The 23483-nt window shown below is 45.2% G+C and overlaps 1 protein-coding gene across 1 annotated transcript in view; it reads left to right on the forward strand.

Annotated features, from left to right (window-relative positions):
• Window positions 1-23483, forward strand: part of LOC121276335 (dynein heavy chain 11, axonemal-like) — a 564873-nt gene that overhangs the window by 311602 nt on the left and 229788 nt on the right. Inside the window, exons 48-52 of the mRNA XM_041184616.1 lie at window positions 2102-2204; window positions 5778-6017; window positions 14236-14397; window positions 19038-19231; window positions 22627-22789. Coding sequence (XP_041040550.1) covers window positions 2102-2204; window positions 5778-6017; window positions 14236-14397; window positions 19038-19231; window positions 22627-22789 — 862 coding nt within the window. The remainder of the gene's footprint in view (window positions 1-2101; window positions 2205-5777; window positions 6018-14235; window positions 14398-19037; window positions 19232-22626; window positions 22790-23483) is intronic.

Raw genomic sequence — 23483 nt, forward strand, 5'->3', positions numbered from 1 at the left:
GCCGACGCATAAAATGACACGGGATGACATTGGGCGGAACCCCCGATGTCATCGCGCCCCATTTAAAGTTTCAGGAAGGTGGGGGCACTGCAAAATCAGCTGCCGGCCGGCCGACCTGTCAATGGCCAATTGAGGCCATTGACAAGATCATTTAAACAATTAAAGGATCTGCCTGCCCAACCTTAAGGTTGGCGGGCAGGCCAGGAGCCCCGGCGGGCATTAGAAAAAACATGAAACCTCATCTGCCAGTGGGATGACATTTCATGCAGGGTTTTAAACAGTTTAATAAAGTTTTGCTGTAATTTATGAACATGTCCCATCTCATGTGACATTGTCACATGAGGGGGACATGTTAAAGATTTTTCATTTATTTCTATTTTTAATCTTCTTAAAAGTGGCAGCACTTAGCCTCAGGGAGATGTGCGCTCTTTTGTGCGCATGCGCGAAAAAGCACACTCTCGCTTTTGGGGAATCGCCCCCACCCACACAGGAAGCGCATAGCGCTTCCTGCCGGGCGTCACGGCCCACATAAAGTGGTGGTGTGGCCCGCTTCTCTGGCAGGGATTGGCTCCCCAGCCGCCGGAGATTGGGTCAGGCCCGCCCACCCAACAGGCAGAAAATTCTGCCCTATGTTTTGAATGACTGAGAAAGAGGACGGAAGGATTCCTATTGTTTTGTCCTGAAATAGAATGGGTTGGAATAGGAGACTCTATGCTATGTTATGATTTCAATACAATGACAATGCAGAGAGAATGAGGAGTGTGTAAAATGGCATGTTTGGTGACTAGATGGAACAACAAAGGAAATTTCAGATAAGTAATGACCATAGTAGCATTGGTAAGAATGTCAAAGTCATTAGAGGGACAGTGTGTTAGATGATGAGCTTTTTCATGTTAGAAGTGTATTTTGCCCTGTAATGGTTTTCTTTTACCTTTATGGGGGAAAATTGGCTATGTTCCTGCAATCTTTGATGTGCTTTTTCTGGTTTTGTTTATTTTGAAGATTGTTTTATTTTTTTATTTGTTTATTCCAAGATGACGGTGAATTTTAAAAAAAATGTACAGTGATTCTCTCAAATTGAAGAACTGCCTTCTGAATTTGCCCTTGCATGTCATTTGTTATAAAATACACAGAACGTCATTTGAAGTTGTTAGAGGTTAGAATACCAACTATATTTTGCAAATTTAAAAGATTCCTCATTTCTCAGAGCGTTCATTTTATTAGCAGATTGAACATTGAAGGCACTGGTATGGTTGAGTGTGTAAGCAACAGAAAATTGCTGTTTATTTTTAGTAGAGGTAGGGAGGTTCTTTCATGTCCCTTAATCAGAAAAAAGAAAAGAAAGTGCAGTAGTAAGCCAAGTCTTAATGTAAGTCATAATTGTTGAATTACCTTGGCAGTATAATTATAGTGATGTTCGCATCTCAGATCTTTGTGTCAGCTGTTCACGTGCATAAGAATGGACTTTGGACACTTGCATATATTTTACTTGCTTATCAATGCACTTTTTCTTTATAAAAGTGAATATAATTCCAGCAAACAGCAGAAACATAAATAAGCAAAAATACAGTACTTCACATATAAGCAGTCTTAGCATTTATTAAATTTATATAAATATGCATTAATTGTATATAGTTGAAACAATAAATCACTAGTGTTGGATTGATAGCTTTAGACTCTAATCCTAGCAGCATTTTTTAAACTAAAGAACCTGTTGTAACACAGCAATTACTTACCAAAGCACAGTATATGAATGTGTTCAGAATGTGATTTTATTTTCCATGTTTCCTAAGATAAGTACAGCAGTATTGTATAATAATAAATTCTATGCAGCTGACTCAGTTGTCATGAAATGTAATAAGGGTTCATGTTAAATGTGAGGGGTGGTGAAATTGGAATTCAGTGATAGCACACTTCTATTATGTAAAATAAATTTGTGAGAGGTGCAGAGTGGGCTGCTGATTAGTTGTCACCCATTTTGCCGCTACTGTCGAAGAGCAGTTTAACCTGATGATAATTCTAGTAACTTTTTCTTCAATTTGGATGCATTTGTTCAGGCTCTTGATTCTATTCTGAATTCTTCATATTTAACAATGATCAGGTATGATCGGCAAAAGTTGACCCTGAAGGAAATCCACAATTGCCAGTATATCAGCTGCATGAATCCAACCGCAGGAAGCTTCACTATCAATCCTCGGCTTCAGGTAAAGATGAACCATGATCTAGCTATAAATGCTTATCAAAAAAGGCAGATTTTTATGTCAATATACATATTTTAGCCCTTCATTTTGGTATGAGTGATAACAGTTCCAGGATTGTGAGTCACCCCCAAGTCTCTAGTCCAAAGTTCTGCCAACAACTGAAATGTGTTAATTATCTGAACTAGTAAATAAATGGTTTTACATTGGTTTGTTTGAACCACATATAGTATAGTTTGCTCAACACATGTATCTGAAAAGACTGAGGCCTGAATTTTCGCTACTGGGATGTGAGCGCAGAGTCAGGACAATTCCTGGTTCTGTAAACTCGAATCAGGAAAAATTGCTCCTGAAGGTTGGATTTTTGGTCTGGGGTTGTGGGGGTGGTGTTGGTGTGCAGTGGTGGTGGCAGGTGAAAATGGGAGTCATGTCAGGTGACCCTGGAAAGAGTTTAGAGGCTGCCAGTTGCGGAGGCGGGCTGGGCAGGTGGTCAGCCTCAGTGCACCGGTACGTTGTCAAAACAATGAAGACAAACAATAAAGTAAAAAGCAGCAGCCTTTATTCTTCACCCCCCCCCCACAAACACACTCCTCTTACCCTATCCATGTCACCCCATGCCATTTCATACCCCTCCCCCTCCATATGGCCACTCATCCACTCCATGCCAACCTAAGCCCCTCCACTCACCCCCATGGCCCTTCATAGTCCCTATGTCAACTTAGTGCCAACTCATGCAAACCGATACCATCCACCCATCACCCTTTGCCCTTACACCTACCATGCCAACTCACCCAGTGTCAACCATGGGCAGACCTTCGGATCCATGCTGAAATTAAACAAAGTTAAGTGTCTATTGATGAATTCACTATTTCAAAAAAACAAACATTCATTGATAGAAACCTATTCATCGCATTTAAATTTGTTTAATCTCTTATGGAAAAAAAGCATTGCAATTCATTGCCCTTAATCAAAGAGTTTATAACCGCTTGGAGTCGTCAAAGGGAGATTTGAGGGACCATTTGGAGCTGTCAATCAAACCATGAACTGACAGGCACCCCACTGTGATAATGAAAGATTGTGGAATCCGTCAGCAGCACTAATCCTGTAATGATAACCCACAGGCTTATGTCAGCAGACAGAGTGAAAAAGCAAGCACTAATTTTTTTTAAACAATGTAGACAGCTTTGTTTTCAAATATTTAAAGGGCAGGAGATTTAAATTCCTTGATGGCTCCCTTTGACGGTTCCTTTTGATGGCTCCCTTTGACCGGTCTCTTGACAGTTCCTTTTGACTGCTCCTTTTGGTAGCTTTCTTGAAAAGTTCCTTCTAATAGCCCTCTTCACAGTTCCACTGGGTTTAATAGTTCTAATAAGCTTGACAGTTCAAATGAGTATGCGCTTTTTATACTCATTCCTGTCTAATTTTGACAAACCCAAAGGGCAGCTTACCTCTCTCAAAGTGCACTTGACCTCCCCCAAAGAAATCCCGGGACCATTTCCAAATGGGTACCTTACCTCTCCAAGAGGTACCCCACCTCTCCAAAGAACTCTGCAGCTTTAGACATTCTCCTACCATGTCTAAAGCGCACAAGCTGTGTTTTGGACATCCCAGTATTGAAAATCAGATCTGACTGAGGCAGTTACACTTTAACATGTGCAGTTGCTTCTGTGAACCATGGATGTGCAACTTAGAACTCACCCAAATTACCCCACCCACCATGAACATAGTGGGTGCTGTGCTTGGGGTGGGACTTATGAATTCAGGTCTCTGCAGCCATTTTTGTAACGATGAGAGGCTGTCCGTCTTTATGAAAATTCAGACCTGAAGCAGCTTTACTCCTATTTCAGTGAAACATCTATTTTAATGCAAAATTTATATGATTGTACATTTCATATCTGTCCATTACGTGACTGGTGTCACCCCTGCAGATTTCTTTGTCAGTCTTGCAATCGAAATTTCTTAAAACCAGAATTGTAATTGAGCAAAAATTCACAACTGGATAGGAATTAAGCATGCCAATGAACATATTGCAAGCAATGATGAAAGCGAATTCAAAATAGCTTCCAATCAAAACTTGTCAGTCAGCAGCAGCTAACAAGGTGTAGAGGGCAGCCAATCAAATTAATTCAATTTTGTTTCAAAATCTTTTTGTTTGATGTCTTGATATTCTAGTAACTCAACAACTAAGTTTGGCAAATAAACTTTATAAGGCATTAAACAAATAGAGGAAAAGGTTAGAGCATTACTGTTAAATATCCTTTATGAAACAGCTTTACAAGAATTCAGGTACTTAAGTCCAACATAATTTTATATCCATCAAAATGAATAGGTGGATAATTGTAAGTTAGGTATATGGATTATTTAATAGTGTCGAGGCAAAGCTCTATGCCAGGCTTGCAAATTCTTAAGTTACTTGTATAGAATTGTATTTTGTATGTTTGAATGTTGGAAGTAACACACTCTAAGGCCTATGGGCAGGATTTTCCCATTGGCGTATGGGGGAGGGGCCTGCTTGCCGACGCGTAAAATGACGCGCGATGACATCGGACGGAACTCCCAACAACACCACGCCCCATTTAAATTTTCAGGAAGGCACAGCAAAATGTTACATGAGGGGACACGTCAGGAATTTTGTTTTCTATTTTTAATATTTTTGACAGAACAGGTGATCTCCCTGAAGCAGCACTTAGCCTCAGGGAGATGAGTGTGCTCTTTCGTGTGCCTGTGCAAAAGAGCGCACTCTCAGGTTTAGGGACTCCCTCCCTCCCCCACCCGCACAGGGAGCGCCTCGGCTCACCCACGTAAAATGGTGCCGCGCCCCCCCGTGGAGGCGTGCCTGTGCGCGTCCGCAATTCAGCTTCACCCTCGACTAGGGGAAAATCCTGCCCTATGTCTGTATTTGAAGCCTGGAGATGGATTTTCAGGAGTCAACAGTACTGAGCTCTTTCATCCAGTTCTGGGATCAACCCTATGGGAACACTCACTGTCGACCCTGCCATGGCCCGGGGGGAATACCCTCATTTTCATATTCCCAGTTTGCACCCATGCCATGAGGGCCATGTCTCAAGAGCTTGTCATAGTAAGGTGTTGGGGAGGAAATAGTAGCAGAGGGCTACCCACCATCCAGTTTCAGAGAGATTGAAGGAGTTTTAAAGCACCTTTGCTTTAAGGGTCTGATTTATTTTCACCACTCGCTTCCATCTTTGGACATGCAGCATGAGCCACCAGATGGGATCCAGTATCACTTATCTGCAGATCTCAGGCTGGAACAACAGGAATTCCAGAGGGAATGTCTTTTCCACTTTGTGCTTCCTCTGCTTTGTAACAGAGGTTCTATCTCAAGCAAGGCTCGCATATGACTTAGTGTGAGAGTATGCAGAAAGGCCTGTGGTTATTGGGGGCCCAGAGTTTCCAGCATTGTTATTTGTTTGTATAGGTTTTCAAGCTTTTTGTCATTCTTGATGGACTTATGACTGATGTGAGGCCTCTGTTATAGTAGACAGTTGAATCCCATAATTCATGGGGCAGCTTTTTGGTTTTTTATAGAATTAATTTTGTTTTTATTTTTCCCTCTTCCAGAGACATTTTACAGTGTTTGCGGTGAATTTTCCTTCAGCAGACTCCATGGAGATGATCTACAGCAAAATTCTAAGTTTTCATTTTCAACATTTAAATTTTGCAGCATCAGTGGTAAAGACCACTCCTGCTGTGGTCCAAGCAGCCATCTGGCTTCAACAAAAAATGACCCACATGTTCTTGCCAACAGCCATTAAATTCCATTACATTTTTAACCTTCGTGACCTCTCCAATATTTTTCAGGTGAGTAAGGGTGCAGATAATATGGCTGCAACTTTATCCAATTATTTTTATCCAATCTGTTTTATCCGATTTCTGTTTAAGGGAAGCAGTTGAGGTGTATGCATTTTTCTGGAATTAATTCCTATTTTAGTGTGCAATTGAAATGGAATTCAGAACATGTAATTAATGTGCAATGCAGTGAAAGGGATTGGGTGGTAGACCTAGATTTGACACTGGACTTTCTTTTTTGTGACTGGAGCACATCATACCAACTGATGAAAATCTCCTCTCTCTGCTGACTGACCCTAAATAAAGTGAGTTTGGAATAACTCACTCCAGTTAATTCCAGTTCCTAGTACGTGCCCAGAGCACAAACAGCTACCACTTTACCATTGATTTGTAATTATGCTCAGAATTTCCTTTCTACAGTGTTACTATCCCAGTCGATAACTTTTAATAAGAGATGAATTTTCCAAGCAATTAACAGTAATAACAGACAAGATTTCACATTTCAAGACTTTAACTGTAACAAACAAACAAAACTCAACATAAATCAAACATTACTTAACAGGCAACTAATACATCAAACTAAAGAAAAGGTGCACTCGCATTAACCAATTCAATTGAAATACATCTTTCAGCCTTTTTTGCTGTGCACCGCATTTCTGGCAGATGTGTAGCACAAGAACAAGTCAAGTCCAGTGTCACTGCTGACTCTCCATCTCCCTGCTGTAATAGCTCGAAACTTCTTGTGTCCTTCGAAAGTCATTCCACTCACCCTGAGTCTTCCAGATTTGACTCTCACCATTCTGCTGCTCCACAGCAGTACCTGTCTTGTCTCTCTCTGCCTATGCATCTCACAAAGGAGCTGTCCATTTACTGTGAGTCACTGTGGAAAAGTGTGAAAACTGTCACTTGATTTCACTAGGTTTCTGGGATGATTCTGGAATTCCCAGTTGTATCTTACGTTAAAGGAGACATTTCAAAATAGGCCTGACCAACCTTTTTGCGTGGGGGGAGCCATACTTCAATTTTTCTCATTTTCGGGGAGGTGGTGATGAATGAATTTTGGAAAGATAAGGTTTGGCACAACATTAAACATGAGTTTTGGAAAAAAACTGACGTATGAAAACAACATTTTACTGAACACAAAAAAAAAATCAAAAAATTGATTATTAAAAAATGAATAATAAATAAAGACAACCATTCGAATGTGGAAGGGGGTGTGAGAGTGGGTGACAGTGCCTGTTGGTGTGTGGGGGTGAGGATGAATAAGAACTCTGAGATTGGAGCGAGCTAGACATATACACTCCCACCCCTCTCTAACACGCACACACACACCCCCTTTCTTTCTCACACACACACTTACCTCTCGCTCTCTCTCACTCAAACACACACGCACATACACACAAACATACAGACCCTCTCTCTCTCATGCATACACTCATTCTTTCTCACTCAAACACATACTCACCCTCTCTCTCTTGCGTGCACACACTCACTCATTCACTCTCTTTCTCTCACACTCACATACACTCACCCTCCTCCCTCCCGCTTTCTCACACACACACCCACCCTTTCTCTCACACACACTATCACCTTTTCTCACTCTCGCACTCACATACACACATACACTCACCCTTTCTCACTCACATACACACAAACACTCACCCTTTCTCACTCACACACACACATTCATTCACACACGCACATTCACTCACTCACTCACACATCCCACTGGCTCAACATACGGTGAGGCTGCCCACCGAAAATCTGGCCTGGCCCACTGCTCTCCCCTTCAGCGCAAAGTCGCAGTTCCGAGCACTCCCAGAGCCAATTAAGTTAGATGCCACCTGAGGTCCTGGGCTGCCAGCTCTGAGAACAGGGTGAAAAATAAAATGGAAGCAGCCCAAGGTCTGGGGCTGCCACCTCCGAGCATCCCCAACCCCGGGCCCACCAGCTCCATGCACTCCCCTTGTGATTAGATGAGCAGGCTCTTGGCATTTTTCAAAACTCTGACCGGGGAAGTCTTGGATGGCTGCATCCAATGACATGGCAGGTGGATGAAAATGCCTCGGGGCTGCATCCAGTCTGAGGTCCGTACCTTGGACAAGCCTAATTTAAAACATAACCAACTTATAAAATCCAGTATTCTTAACCACAGTTTCTTCCCTGGTTTAGCAATGAAGTAGTGAGGTCTTTTTCGGGGAAAACACTGAGTGATACACCATACTCCTGTGCAAAAGTGTGCTATTTGCCAGATTAACTATGCTCTATATTTATAGTGCATTTTTCTGAGCTTAATGCCATTGTTAACTTGGCTCAGTTGGTAGCACTCAAATCACACTCTGGCAGTTGAACATAAAGGGGCCAAGGATGGGTGAGTGGGGGTTAGGTAGAACGGTAAAAATTTTAAAAAGTCAAGTAGACCCCAACACACCTCTAATCCGTCGACTTCAAAATTTAATAGAGGTGAGTCAGCAGACAGGCAGCCTATTAAAGCTCAGGAGGTCGGTCAGTCATTGAAATCTTTAAGCAGGCTAAGTCTCCTTTCTTGCTTCTCCCTATGATGAGCTGATCCTCCTCATTCCCTCACAATGGACCGAGACCAACCCCCATGTAATCACTGCATGAGGCAGTGTCAGGGTGTGGGGGTGATGAGGTGAGCTGTTTAGAAGACCACTTCGGCTCTCGGGGTCAGTGGCCCAGCTATCCATATCGTTCTTATGCCCCCTCACCCTGTCACCAAACTCCTATGCTCATTCAAGGTCCCCTAAGCTCCCCTTGTACCCTCCCATCCCCTTTCAATGATCCCTCAAACCCCATGCTCTCCCCATACCCTCAGCCCTTCATGCCCCCAGCCTTCGCTATGGCCCCTTGTATCCCCATGCACCCTCCATCTCCCCATGTGTCCTCCATTGCCACTCACCCAATATTCACTAGACACAGATCTCAGGAGGCATGTAATAGCAATGGGAAGTCTTTGAAATGAACTTAAAATCAATTAAATCTCTAAAAATCTGATGAAGTGTCATTCAAGCACACAACCATTCATACTGAAGAGAAATGCCAGAATCATTGAAAATAGTTAAATCCCCTCAAGTAATCATTCAGCTGTAAAATTAAACAAACATCTATTCAATAACCACATCAGGGACAGATATTCCTTTAATAACCTCTTAAAACTGTCAATCAAACTGTGTACATAACCCCCTGCTGAGTAAAGTGCAGCTTTTTAGAAATTCAGCAAAAACATTTGTAACAGGCTCAGCTGTCAAAGCAAACCATGACAGTCCGAAATGATTAAACCTATTGAAATGGAAAGAATAGATGGCTAGTTTCTTTTTGAGCTATAGCAGAGGACCACGCATTCAAAGAATTCCAGGAGAAGGTAATGGTGAAACCCAACATGTCAGTGCAAAAGATGAAGCTGAAGCATTTATGACCATCTTCAGCAAGAAGTGTCAAATGGATGATCCATCCCTACCCCCTTCTGAAGGCTCTCCAATTGCCTTGATGAGTGTAGCTCCAATAACACTCAAAAACAGAGGGAGGAGGGTGTAAAGGGGGAGAATGCAGCAACTGGGGAGGTAGGGGTAAGGGAGGAAGGAAAGTGTAAGAGAAGGACTTTGGAGGGAGGAAGGAGTCCGGGATGGCAGAGTGGGGGGGGGCGCGGGGGATGGTGGAAGGAGCCTGGAGCAAGGAATAAGGCAGGGGAACGTGCAAAGGAGGGGTCTGTGAAGCCAATGACTGCCTTCTGGGGAGGGAAGTGAGGCTGGGCATGATAGGAGGGAATGGTGGGTACAAGACGGGGCAGAGTGAGCCAGTAGGGTAGGAGGGTGAGGGAGCTACAGTAGGGTTGGAAGGGGCAGCAAGGGCGGTGGTGGGGACGCGGAGGCAGATATGGACCCTGGGGGTGGGAAAGAGGAGATTGGGGGGGTCAATGTGTTTGGGGATGGGATTCTCAGGAAAGTCAGGAATGTGCATGTTCACCTGGACATCCCACAAGGAAAGGATTCTGGCTGGTAGGTGACATTGGGGAGGTGAAAGGTGATGCCGAGGGGTCAACAATGCTGGGGGGAAGGGGCATGGGTGACTGGGGGAGGGGAAAGGATGGGTGAGCTAAAGACATATTTCACCAGCAAAATCGAAAATGGAAAGGAGCCTCATGTTAGGCAGGAACAGGTGCTGCATGGGAGGGCTTGGAACATTAAGATGAGTGTGGTGGAGGAAGGATCCGTTTGTGTGGGAGAGAAGGATCGGGGTGGGCGCGCGCGAGATAGAAAAGGACCCGGGCGCGCGCGGGAGAGAGAAGGACCCGGGCGCGCGCGGGAGAGAGAAGGACCCGGGCGCGCGCGGGAGAGAGAAGGACCCGGGCGTGCGCGGGAGAGAAAAGGACCCGGGCGCGCGCGGGAGAGAAAAGGACCCAGGCGCGCGCGGGAGAGAGAGAAGGACCCGGGCGCGCGCGGGAGAGAGAAAAGGACCCGGGCACGTGCGGGAGAGAGAAGGACCCGGGCGCGCGCGGGAGAGAGAAGGACCCGGGCGCGCGCGGGAGAGAGAAGGACCCAGGCGCGCACGGGAGAGAATGCTTGCACGTAGATCCGAAAGGCCCTGCCACACACCCACTTATCCCTCCGGAATCATTCGTCGGCTGGCTGCGTGCACCTGAACTGCTAGTTGGAGAGTGGTGGGCGGATGCAGGGCGAGGACTCGCCAAGCCTGTCAATGAAGCAAAAACACACCATTACACATTATACAGTGAAACTGAATATATTTTCAAATTATAAAGTGACATAATCGATTCACCTTTGCAACCACTTGTGATCAGAAATTCTTAACTTTTCTATGCCTACCTGTTCTTTTAGATGCTGCCCTGACACCCGCAGCAGGGATGGAGACAGCCTGTGCAATGGTTGGCCCTGTTGCCTCTGATGATTTTGGCATGGGTCCTCTGGAGAGCTGAGGCTTTGGGTGCCCTGTTTTGCTTTGGCTGTCCTCCTGCGGGCCAGCTGCTCCCACTGTGGTGACAGAGGACTAGGTTGAGGGGGTCACAGGCAAAGGAGACTCGGATGGAGCGGACAGCCTCTGAGATTCCTGAGTGGATGACCTAGGGGTATCCAACTGCTGCTCCTCCACACCCCTTCAGGTGCCTGAGGGCTCCAGCCTGACACCTTGACGGGAAATAGCACCTGGAGGGACATCGCAGTTCCCTGTTTCCCTCTTGCGTTGTCACTGCAGGAACTCAGCCATGGCTACCGTGATGGAGCACAGGTCTGCGTGCATCTCCATTGTTCTGCTGGACCAGGGTCTCCATGGCGTCTGCCATCCTTCCAATGGAGACTTCCATGTGCGCACATGTTGGCTTCACTTCATCAGAGAGCAGGTGGGAGCATCCTTCGACTCAGTTGCCACTCTGTTGAGGGCTTCCAACAGCTCTGCGTGATGCTTCCCCGCCTTCTTCTGATTCTCCACGATGGGTTGGAAAGCCAAATCCAGAGGCCCATCATCTGACTTGGACCTCACAGATACCCGTTCCCCAGCAGTCCTCTGAGTGCTGGGGAGTTCGGCTGAACCTGCCTCCTCCTGCTGCGGACACGTGTCTGTGCGGTGACCACCAGACTCTGAACCCAAGCCTGCTCTAGATCTAGGTCCCATTGAGGTGTGTGTCTCTGCACTGGTGGAGGATGTGGGTAAGCGCTGTTTATTTCCAGCTCTTCAATGGAGGAGGTGTCCTCTTGGCTGGAAGTGAGGACGTGGCTGGTTGAGGGTATCAGCTGCTTGGTTGAGCTCCCTGTGAACCAAAGTAGAGACAATTTGTGCTTGGCGCCAGAGTCAAAAACAGGAGGGAGAGAGCACACAACAAAAACACAGACTCGAAACGTTAACTCTGTCTTTCCCTCCACAGATGCTATCAGACCTGCTGAGTTTTTCCAGCACTTTTTGTTTATGTTTCAGATTTCCAGCATCTGCAGTATTTTGCCTTTATCAGAGAGTACTCACAGTTGCATTGAGAGAGGGATGATGTGGTGCAGCATCCTTACGTGGGTGTTCGCAGTCAACCTCACCGTTGCCGCAGGCACTGTCCACGTCTTCACCAGTCAGCTTGATGGCACGCTCCTCAAAATGAGTGAGGGGCCTAATGTGGGCCACTCCACTCCAGTCTGGGACCTCTTCCTACTGTTGTGAGCCAGCTTCTCTTGCATGAAGACAGATTGAGAGAGTGTGAGCGGGACACATGGCACTGCATGGAATGTTTGTGTGGTGAGTGGAGCCATGGACGGGATGAGGACACGAGCTCCAGAGGATATGAGGCTGATGAAGATGTGAGGGTGTGTATGAGAGTCAGTGATGTTATCTCTTCGGGCGTGAGATCCCTGTGGATGTGTTTGTGAGTGTGTGAGTTGAGACTGATGAGAACAGTGACCCTGGTGGAATGGGTGAGACCATTCATCCCCTTTCTGCACTGGGTGGCTGTCCTCTTATGCAGGGCAGTGGCTCTGACCATTGCCTCCCATACAGGTTGGTGATCTTGCTCGCTGGCCTTTGCTGGTGGCAGTGGCCATCGCAGCGGGCCTCCACGGCGTTCCAGCGATGCAGTCACTGAATTGTGGGGCTGCAACTTACTTGCCGTTTGGGGCCATGTCTCCTGTGCAGCAGCCCTGGCTGGAATCACTGAGAGGTGTGCACATGGCTGCCCTTGAAACATGGCACCTGGTGTGAGGAAGTGGTCAGGTGATGGCGTAGCTGGCGAATTGGAGGCCGCCCACCAGCAAAACAGCTTGTGTCTAGGGAATTCATGATTAGTGAGGCGGAATTGGGATGATATGGCACAAAACTGACATTGCGACAAGCAGGTAAAATGTCCTTTTTCCCACCCACTACTGCACTTAGTGGAAATCTGCAACGATTCCGCCCAAACATTTCACTCTTACTTATTCCTTACAAAAACATGTATTTTATTCATAGCCCTATATCATAGACTTTATAACCACTTGGAGCTGTGAATTTCCAGGCTCCCCACTGTGATAACGATGGGTTTTGGAATCAGTCATGTAGCACTAATCCTATGATGATACCCCTCAGCCTTATGTAAGGTGACATAGTGAACTTGCAAGTGGCCATAACAAAATGTTTTTTTTTAATTTAAAGGTCTTGGGCAATTAAATGCCCTGACAGTTTGACAGTTCCAGTGAGCTTATCCACTTTTTACGCACATTGTCTAGTATCAACAATTCCAAAGGGCACTTGACCTATCCTGAAGGACACTTTAACTCTCCCAAAGGGGTATCTGGACCTAACTAAAAGTCTCCGTTACCTCTCCAGATGACTCTGCAGCTTCAGACCATTTGCTCAAATGAGTCCATGAATCATGTTTTGCACATGTTAGTAATGAAAATTGGATAAGTGTAGCTGCCTCTGTGATCCAGGGCCCTTCGTCCCCTCCCACCTTCCAGGTGAAAATGGTGGCTGCTGGGTTCAAGGGCGAGGGTATCCGGAATCAGGGCTCTGGCGCCATTTTGGTTAAGTTTGAAACCCTTTCCACCACAAGAAAAGTCGGGCCATGCTGTCTCACTTACTCAGTATTTTCCAGCGTTTTCTGTTTTTATTTTGATTTTCAGCATTCACAGTATTTTCCTTTATTTTCACTACTCCATCTCACTGGTATTGATGGAGCCTTGCAATTTGCAAAAAGGGCAAGAGTTTTTAAGTAATGTGTTTTATGTGAAGCCTTTAGGGATGTTTCTGTGAGAGACAATCAGGTGCTATATAGTTGCTAATTCACTGGGACCTATTTTGTTGGTGCCGCTGGTGGAAGCCTAAGATAGGCAATGGGCTTCATCATGCTATGGAGGCTTTAGTGGCTGCCTGCAGCCACCAATCAAATGTAAGGCTTGAATTCTTTTTCAAATTTAAACACTCTCCTGTAGAAGGAGGCCTAAGAGTGCTGGCCCGTCTCCAAAGGTGCTGCAATTGCCTGCTCCCTGGAGACAGATACAGCCCTCCTACTGACATTTACCTGATGGGCGCTGCTGGGAAGACAGGCGGAACTACCTTAGTTCCTCTTGTCAAGCGAACTACCTAATACATTTGTTGCATGTATTTTGGGGAATTTCCCTTGTTAACGTCCCTATCTTTAGTCCCTATCTAATGTCCCCATTTGTATTGAATCCAACTTTTTATGTAAACTTGTTGAAATTGATTGCGGAAGAGTTCCAAAGAATATTTTGTTTCATTTCAGGGAATACTGTTCACACTTCCTGATTGTTTAAAAAAGCCAATGGATTTGGTGTCGCTCTGGCTTCATGAATCATCCCGTGTTTATGAGGACAAGCTAGTACAATCGAGAGATTCTGAGCTCTTCCAGAAAATTCTCTTGGACACTGCCAAAAAATTCTTTGAAGTAAGCCTATTTTCATAGCTTCTCAAAATAATACAGCACGTGAGGACATTGGACCCATCATGCCTGTGCCAGCCCTTTGAAAGAGCTAAATTACTCCCACTCTCATGATTTTTCCCTACAGCCCGGAAAATTTTTGCACTTCAAGTATTCATCAAATGCCCCTTTGAAAGTTACAATTGACTCTGCTTCCACCATCCTTTCAGGCAGTACGTTCCAGATCAACAACATGTGTAAAAAAAAATCCTTATGTCAAGCCTAGTTCTTTTGCCAGATACCTTAAATCTGTGAGTTTTATTAATTGACCCTCCTACCATTGAAAATAGCTTTTCCTTATTTACTGTATCAAACCTTTCATGATTTTGAACACCTCTATTAAATCTCCCTGTAACCTTCTCTGCTGTTAGGAGAACAACCCCAGTTTCTCCACGTAACTGAATTCTATCCTAGCTTTCTATCCTAGCACCATGCCAGTAAGTCTCCTCCGTACTCTCTCCGAGGCTTTGACATCTCTCCTAAGGTGTGAGCAAAGGTCTGTACTATGAAAAATGACGGTGATGCTTTCTTTAACTAATGAACTAACCTGTATTTTGTAATATTAATCCACTACTGTAAATTGACATCTGTTAAAAATCACAAGTAATGATTTTTCGTATCTGACAATTTTTATGAATCCCTCAAGAATTGTCTAAACAATCTCAGGTCAAATAACTAATCTTATTTTGTTGTTCCACTGAAAAACTATGGGGAGAATTTTGTCTCCGTCGGAGGGTGTTGGGCGGGCGCGGGCAGCGATCAGCTTTTACATGGGTGGGCCAATTAAGGCCCGCCCAGCGTGATGCGCATCTGGAAGTGCTGAGTATACCTTTTACGAGTGGGGGGAGTAGGCTAAGTCGGGGCCTGCACTCTTTTGTGCATGCGCGTGATGGACTGCAGAAATCTCCCTGAGGACCAGAGCTGCCTCAGGGAGATCAGTTTGATATTTAAAAATTTAAATAAAAGAAAAAAAAATTGAGACATGCCTCCTCATATGACAGTGTCACATGAGCTGGGACATATCTATTAAATTTTTTGAAAATTTTTATTAGGGCTGAATTTTCTGGGTGACGTGCGGGTGGTGGGCCCCGCACATTAGCGTTTAAAATGGCGCGCGCTGACGTCGGGCGAGGGTCCTGATGTCACTGTGCGCCATCACGATATTTAGCTGGACGGATGAAGCACGATGTGTGCCCGCCATTAATTAAGGGGCTAGTTAAGGCCCTTAACTCGACAGTCGATGCCGATTTTGAGGCGCCCGTGCAATCTTTGGCTCAGCGCACGGGCGTAACGAGCAGGCGGGTAAGTGACTTTTTAACAAAACTCATCCATGGGCGGGATATGTGGGCTCAGTGGGGTTGTCAATGTTTTATGTGAAGTATTTATTGCAGCAAGTATTTTAAACATTCCTGTGTGATCTGAAGCTGTTCAGAACGAATTCCAGCAGCTTTCTGTGCACTTTGAACCTTCAGGTCAGCAGTCTGCAGTCAGTAATCCTTATTGGGCCTGCAGCTTTCCAAGGCCTCCATTTAGCCTGGGTATGGGTTCTGACATCTCCACTGAAGGCAGCTTCTCTGAGGAGGAAGGGAGGGATAGAATAAGGAGGAGGCTAGGACTGGACAATCAGCCTCCAGGAGAGCCACCTTTGGGAGGAGAGGCGCAGGCACAAGGGGCACAGGGCCAAGAGGTAGTCCAAGGTGGAAGGGGCCGCAGAAGACGCCACTATCCTTCTGCCAGGGTATACAGGCAGCGAAGCAGCTATTACCTCAACATGACTGAGGTGCAGTGCTGAAGGAGGCTCCGACTGTAAAGGGAAACAGTCAGCTACACCTGTCAGATGGTTGGCCCTGAGATATCTCCTAACTGTGCGAGCAGACGCCCCATGCCAGCGGCTCTGAAGCTCACAGTTGCCCTCCACTTCTATGCATCTGGCTCCTTCCAGGGCTTGGTGGGTGATCTTTGCTGTGTCTCCCAATCAGCTGTACACACTTGTGTCAAGCAGGTTACAGACACTCTGTTCAGCTGGGTATTGACCTTCATCCACTTCCGCTGTGACCAGGCAAGTCAGGCACAGCGAGCCAGAGTCTTCGTGGCCATTGCTGGCTTCTCCCGTGTCCAGGGTGCTATAGGCTGCACACATGTGGCCATCAGGGCGCGAGCAGGTGAGCCTGGTCCCTTTGTCAACAGGAAGGGCTTCCACTCCATGAACGTGCAGATAGTGTGTGATCACAGGATGCAGGTTTTGCAAGTCTGTGCAAGGTACCCAGGCAGCTCCCATGATGCCTACATCCTCAGACACTTCCAGGTGTCGGGGCTCTTCAGTGCTCCGGCTCGGCTGGATGGATGGCTGGTGGATGATAAGGGCTATCCTCTCAGAAGGTGGCTCATGATACCTCTCCACTATCCAAGAACAGAAGCTGAGGAGCACTACAATAGGAGCCATGGTTCCACAAGGGCTGTGGTGGAGAGAGCCATCGGTCTTCTCAAGATGCGCTTCCGATGCCTGGACCGCTCAGGGGGTGCACTCCAGTACCCCCCAGGTCACTTCTCTGTGATAGTGGTAGCTGCGCTCTGCGCTGGAAAGGTGGGACGCAGTTGACGATGAAAACCTTGACGCAGTGGATGCGGCTGCACATGATGAATCCAGCAGTGGTTCAGAGGATGAGGAAGCACAGGGTGATGATGAGGGGCAGCACGCTGACCTGCAACTACACCAAGGAGGCAGGGGCATCCTGGACACTTTAATCCAACGAACCTTCAGTCAGCCCCACACAAATGGATCTGCAGGACCAGCATTGCCTGGCTCATCCATACGCAGCGCTTAAGCGCTACATCTTCCACTTCATCAGCTGCAACTAAGGGCTTAGCACATAAACATCAATGTCCACTCAAACACTCATGATATGTCTGTGAAACAGACAAATGCAGCACAAAGGAGACACCCTCAGCCATGGTAACAAATGTGGACTTTATTCCCATCCATCAGATGATGCCACAAAAAACATAACAAAATGTTGCTCTGACATTGACAAAAATATATTTCCTAATCTAGGGCCAACAAAAAAGCACCAGTGAGAAACCCGTGGAGTGCCTAAAGTGCCTTATGCTTACGTTTGCGGGTGCCTTGTCTTGGTGCCACCCCATCGCTCGGAGTGGCTTGTGAGACAGCCTGCTGACTCTGCTGTCCTGCTGGCCTCAATGACCTTGGCGGATATCCTCTGGCCCATGGAGCCTGTGCTGGCCCCGCCTGGGATGGAGTGGCCAGTTCCAGAACTGGCACCTCCCCAGTTGTCGCATCCTCAACGGATGCAACGGTCACTGGTAGAGGGGCGGAGGAGCTGCTTCATCAACATGAGGTCACTTTGGACCTCCCTGTTCACTGCAGGTGATTGGGCGCCAAGCTGGGACACTTGGTGCCCAGAACATCTCCCACATTGCCAATGACCACCTATGGCCATTAGCGCTGTGTGGGCTTGCAGGTCAGAGCGTAACCCAATCAGATGCTGATCAATCCGTTGAAAGCCCCTCTCCATGAGAGTCGCCAGTCTCTCCATGGAGGAAGCCTGATGCTCTGACATGAGATTCATGCCATCACTGACACTCTGCTTGGATTCCTCCTCCACAAAGACCAAGTGAAGCACACCCTCATGCAACCCTGCCAGATGCTCCTGCGCACCCAGCTACTTGTCCTGCAGCTGCTGCATGGCTGACATCTCCAGAGGCAGATCATCACTGCCCAACTCAGCATGTACCTGGTCCCCCGCAGTCCTCCAGCTGCTGGTGCCATCGGCACTCTCTGTCTGTGCCATCTTCTCCAGCGATTGTGAAGTGCCCTCTCCACTGTCTCAGGGAGATCGACTCAGGTTTGAAACATTAACTAAAGATCAGAAAAAAATTTCTCTGCCATGACCCTTCATGTGTCACTGTCACTTGAGTTAGGACATGTCTATAACTTCTATTTTAACATATCCTGAAATTTTAAAATCCCTCATGAAACCTCATCCTGCCCGTGATTAAGGTTTCATATTTTTCAAAAGCCCGTCCGGGCTCCCAGCCTGCCCGCCAACCTTAAGGTTGGATGGCAGGTCCTTTAATGATTTCAATTACTTTTTTAATGGCCTTAATAGGCCGTTGACAGGTCGGCGGATGCGCAGCCGAGTCGGCTACACACCCGCCGACCTGAAAATGTAAATGACATGGGGTGACGTTGGGCCGCCTGCCCGACGTCACCCCGTGTCATTTTATGTGTCGGCAAGCGGGTCCCACCCTCTGCTCGCCGACCGGAAGATGCATCCCTATGTTTTGAGTTTGCGAGCCCGGGCTAGTTGAGTAAGATCAGTATCCTGTCTATTGCAAACAGCTGAAGGGATCTTAAAGGGGTGGAAGGTCCCTAAAGATAGCAATTGCTGCAACCTTGTACATGTTGGTAGTTTGAAGCCATAATTTTGTAAACTTTGCTTGTCTCAAGTATGTCCAGGTCTTTTTTATTTTGATGTTCTCAGTGTTGAAAAGAAAAGAGATGTAATGGAAAAAATTCTAAATCTTGATCAAATATTCCATTATTCAATTTGTTTCTAAGTGGAAAATTTCCTACTTTCATATTTCAGGGTGTCAGTGATTGTATTTTACTGCAGAAGCCATTGATTTATTGCCATTTTGCTCTTGGAATTGGCGATCCCCATTACATGCCTGTAAAAGATTGGGATACCCTGAAGAAAATACTGACTGACATTCTTGACAACTATAATGAGCTCAATGCTGTGATGAACCTAGTTTTATTTGAAGATGCAATGCAACATGTGTAAGTATAAATAAAGGGGTTAATTGTTCAATTTATTTGTTTTTTTATTTAACTCATCATTCATTCCTTGCTTCTAATAAAAACACACAGGGAGTCAGCAACATCATGTCCCACAGCTACTGCACTAGGGAGCCCAAATTCCTGACTGGTGACTGCTAATTATACTGATAAAGTAGGTGTAACTGAAAGGTAGTGGAATTTGTTGAGGAATGCTAATGGTTATACATCTGCGTTTAGAACTTCTCTGAATGTTGCTACCCACTCTTGCAAAATGTGATGAAAAACATTTTGTGTGTGATGAGGGTTTGGCAAAAGGCAATCAAGGTCAACTCCTGTGCATTTATATGGGGGCAGGTGTTGGAAAATGACTACAAATCTCTGTTAGCTGCTGAAGTCATTTGATTGATGTACTCTGATCCACTATTTCTCTTGTACTATGTAAGAATCCCAACTACTCCCTGATCTTCTCCATGTCACATGCAAAAAAATAATTGTTTCTCTGTGTCTGCTATTTCCTCATCATCTTTCCTCGTAACTATACTTGTTTTTCCTGTCACTCCACATTCTGTTGGACACTATTAACTGTGGGGGAGCCCAACTGCTGCCGTTCCAATCATTGCTGAACAACTTGAAACTGTTTACAACAGGTTAACCTCTTCCCTGAAGGAGAAGAGCACAAAAAAATGCTTTTCTTGGGCCTGGAATTTTGCTGCTGAGTTGGGAGCACAGCAAATTTGACTTGGCTGAAAGTGTGCTGGATATTCTAATTTTCTTTCTCGGGGTTGGTGGGGGGGCGGCGGTGGGGTGGTGGGCACAAGTGTTAAAGCGAGTTGGGCCTGCCACCCCAGGAAACAGTGCGGAGGCAGCCACAGGGGTTGCCAGGTGCTGTGTAACAGGCTGGCCTTGGTGATCTGGGACTTGTAAGAGAAAGAATAAAATGAAATAAAGCCTTCCAGCCCTCACCCCTCAAACCACCCCACACACACTCCCATGTCCCATCCATGCCAGCTCATGCTACCTCAGGCCCTGCACCCATCTCCCATGACCTCTCATATCCTCCATGTCAGCCTATGCCCCTTTACCTACCCCCCCATTGCTCCTACCATCCTTGCCAAGCTATGTCCCTCAATTCCCCCCCATGGCCCCTATGTCAGCAGTGCCAACTCATGCCAACCTATGCCCCCTACCCACCACCCTTTGCTCTTACACTCTCTGTGTCAACTCATCCAGTACCTACCATCAGCATCCATGCTGATATGAAATAAAATGATGCTCCAATGTCTATCCATGACATCACTATCTTTAAAAAAACTCTCGTTGATAAAAACCCATTCACTGCATTTAAATCCCTTCAATTACTTAATCCCTTATAAAAAAAACATGCATTTATATTCCTAGTCCAAATGTCAGTCAAACTGAACTGACAGGCATCCCATTGTGATAGTGATAGGTTATGAATCAGTCATGCAGCAAAGTCCTATAATAATAGCCCTCAGGCTTATGTTTACAGACACAGTGAAATAGCAAGAACTGTTTTTTTTAAACTGCAGACCTTTTTAAATTTAAATGGCAGAAGATTTAAATGCCTTGACAGCTTGACAGTTTCAATCAGTTTGCCCACTCGTTACACACATTCATGTCTACGTTTAACAATCCCAAAGGGCATTTGACCTCTCGCAAAGTGTACATAATCTCTTCAAAAGTGTACCTGGTCTCTCCCAAAGGGCACCTTACCTCTCCCAAAGGACATCTTACCCTTTCCAAAAGGGAAACTTAGACCTATCCAAAAGAGTCCCTTACTTCTCCAAAAGGGTACCCCACCTCTCCAAAACTTTGGTAAATTTAGACCTTCCTCTGAAAAGTATAAAACACATGTGTCGTGTTTTGGACATCACATTAACAAAGACTGGATCTGTTTTAAGGCAGCTACACTTTTACGTATGTAGCTGCCTCTATGATCCATGGATGTGCGAACTTCAAACTTCCCCATTCACCCGCTGGTGAAAATGGTGGATGCCTGGTTCAGGGGCTGAGCTGTAAAACCTTTCTGTCCTTGTGAAAATTCAGGCCTTGGTTATAATCGATTTTAGCACTCACTAATACTCTTCTGCAGCTGTGACATTTGATATTCCATACATCGTGAAGTCCTGGAATTTTTTATACTTTATTTTATGGGACTACCTTCCTAACTGCTTGCTTTACCTGCATGCTAACTTTCTATGTTCCTTGTCTGAGTACACCCAATTCCCTCTGAACATTAGCATTTATAAGTTTCACGTCTTTTAAAAAATACTCTTTTCTATTCTTACTACAAAGTGAATAGCCTCATACTTCCCCACAGTACACTCCATCTGCCACCTTGTTGTCCACTCACTTAACCTGTCTATAACTCTTTGCATCCTCTTTCTGTCCTCTTCACAGCTTACAATCCCACCTGGCTTTGTATCAGCAGCAAACTTAGATACATTACTCTTGGCTTCTTTATCTAATTCATTAGTATAAGCTGTAAATAGCCGACACCCCAGCACTGATCCTTGTGGCACTCCACTAGCTGCAGCCTGTCAACTTGAAAGTGGCCCGCTTATCTCTACTCTTTGCTTCCTGTCCATTAACCAATCCTTTATCCATGCTAATATATATATTACCCTCAACTCCATGAGCCCTTGTCTTTTGTATTTATGTTTTCTGTGGCATTTTATTGCATGCCTTTTGGAAATCCAGGAATATTACATCTACTGGTTCCCCTTTATCCTACCCTATTATTTACATCCACAAAAATACTCAAATAAATTTGTCAAGTATGATTTCCCTTTCATAAAACCATGTCTGATTGTACTATGATTTTCCAAGTGCATTATAAAGACTTTCTTAATCATAGTTACCAGCATTTCCTGATGATTAATGTCAGATATAACTGGTGTGTAGTTCCCTGTTTTCTCTTTCTCTCCTTCCTTGAATAATGGTGTTACATTCGGTAACTTCCAATCTGCTGGGACTGTTTTAGAATCTAGAGTACTTTGGAAAATTATAAGCAGTGCATTCACCATCTCTGCAGCTACCTCTTTTAAGGCTGCCTTCAAGGCTTGGGGTGTACTAGGATGTCCCCTTCTCTTCATGGCTGCAGCCGTTAGCAGGCCCACTTGCATCTGTGTTCCACAGCCTTCATTCTTGTTAGGTATAGAGAAAGTTTGGGCCCAGAAATCTGGATCATGACAGAGCTCGGTTCTGGTACATTCCAAACTAATTACTTCTGGACATCAGTGGAGAAGAATATTATCCTCAGAATGCCAGCTTAGTTTTGTCATCAGTTAGAGTAGGTCTTGTACAATTTTACTTGATAGTATTAGAAGATACGTATCACAAGGAGTTTTAAAGGTCCTGTTTCTTTCTCACAGGTGTCGGATAAATCGAATATTAGAGAGCAGCCGAGGATATGCTCTACTGGTAGGGGTTGGTGGCAGTGGAAAGCAGAGTTTATCCCGATTAGCTGCTTACATTGGTTCTCGAGAAATATTCCAAATCACACTGAAGAAAGGCTATGGGATCTCAGACTTGAAGGTTAATATTTTTTATTTACAATCTTGCATTATCAAAGTGGTAATCTCTACTTGCTGTGAGCTAATGTTCTGATTGATGTCCTTCCAATTGCTCTTCCACTGTAGCTGAATAACTTTTCTGAATGCAAAAACTGGCAAAGGCAAATGGAAAAGATACAAAAAACAGCAAAGAGTGACAAACTATAGCAAGAGCTACGATAAGGAGTAGGCAAAGAAACTTGCGAGGGGTATTAGAACCAATGCAAAACAATTTTACAATTATTATTCGGAAACAGGGTGATGAGGAGCAACCTGGTAACGGTGACATTGTCAATGAAAATAGGGAAATGAAAGACAAGTTGAATAGTTACTTTGGGTGAGATTTTAACTTGCTCGAAACCCATTCACTTACACAGTTAAAATCAGGCCTTTTGCGTCAGTATTTACAGCAAAGAAAGAGGTTGGCATGCTGATAATTCAAAGGGACAGGGATTTACCAAAATTAGCATGACCAAAATAACAAAATAAAAGTAATGAAGAAAATAATGACAGGAAAGAGTGGAAACAAGGGTTGTATTCCCTGAATTTAGACAGTATAGTCTAAAAATTAGAGACAGACTTTTCAAATATGGAATTAGGAAACACTTCTACGTGCCAAGGGTGTTAAAAACTTGGAACTCTCTTCTGCAATGACAATAATTGATGCCAGATAATTG

Source organism: Carcharodon carcharias, chromosome 3 (genome assembly GCF_017639515.1).
Source record: "Carcharodon carcharias isolate sCarCar2 chromosome 3, sCarCar2.pri, whole genome shotgun sequence".
NCBI classification, from domain to species: domain Eukaryota; kingdom Metazoa; phylum Chordata; class Chondrichthyes; order Lamniformes; family Lamnidae; genus Carcharodon; species Carcharodon carcharias.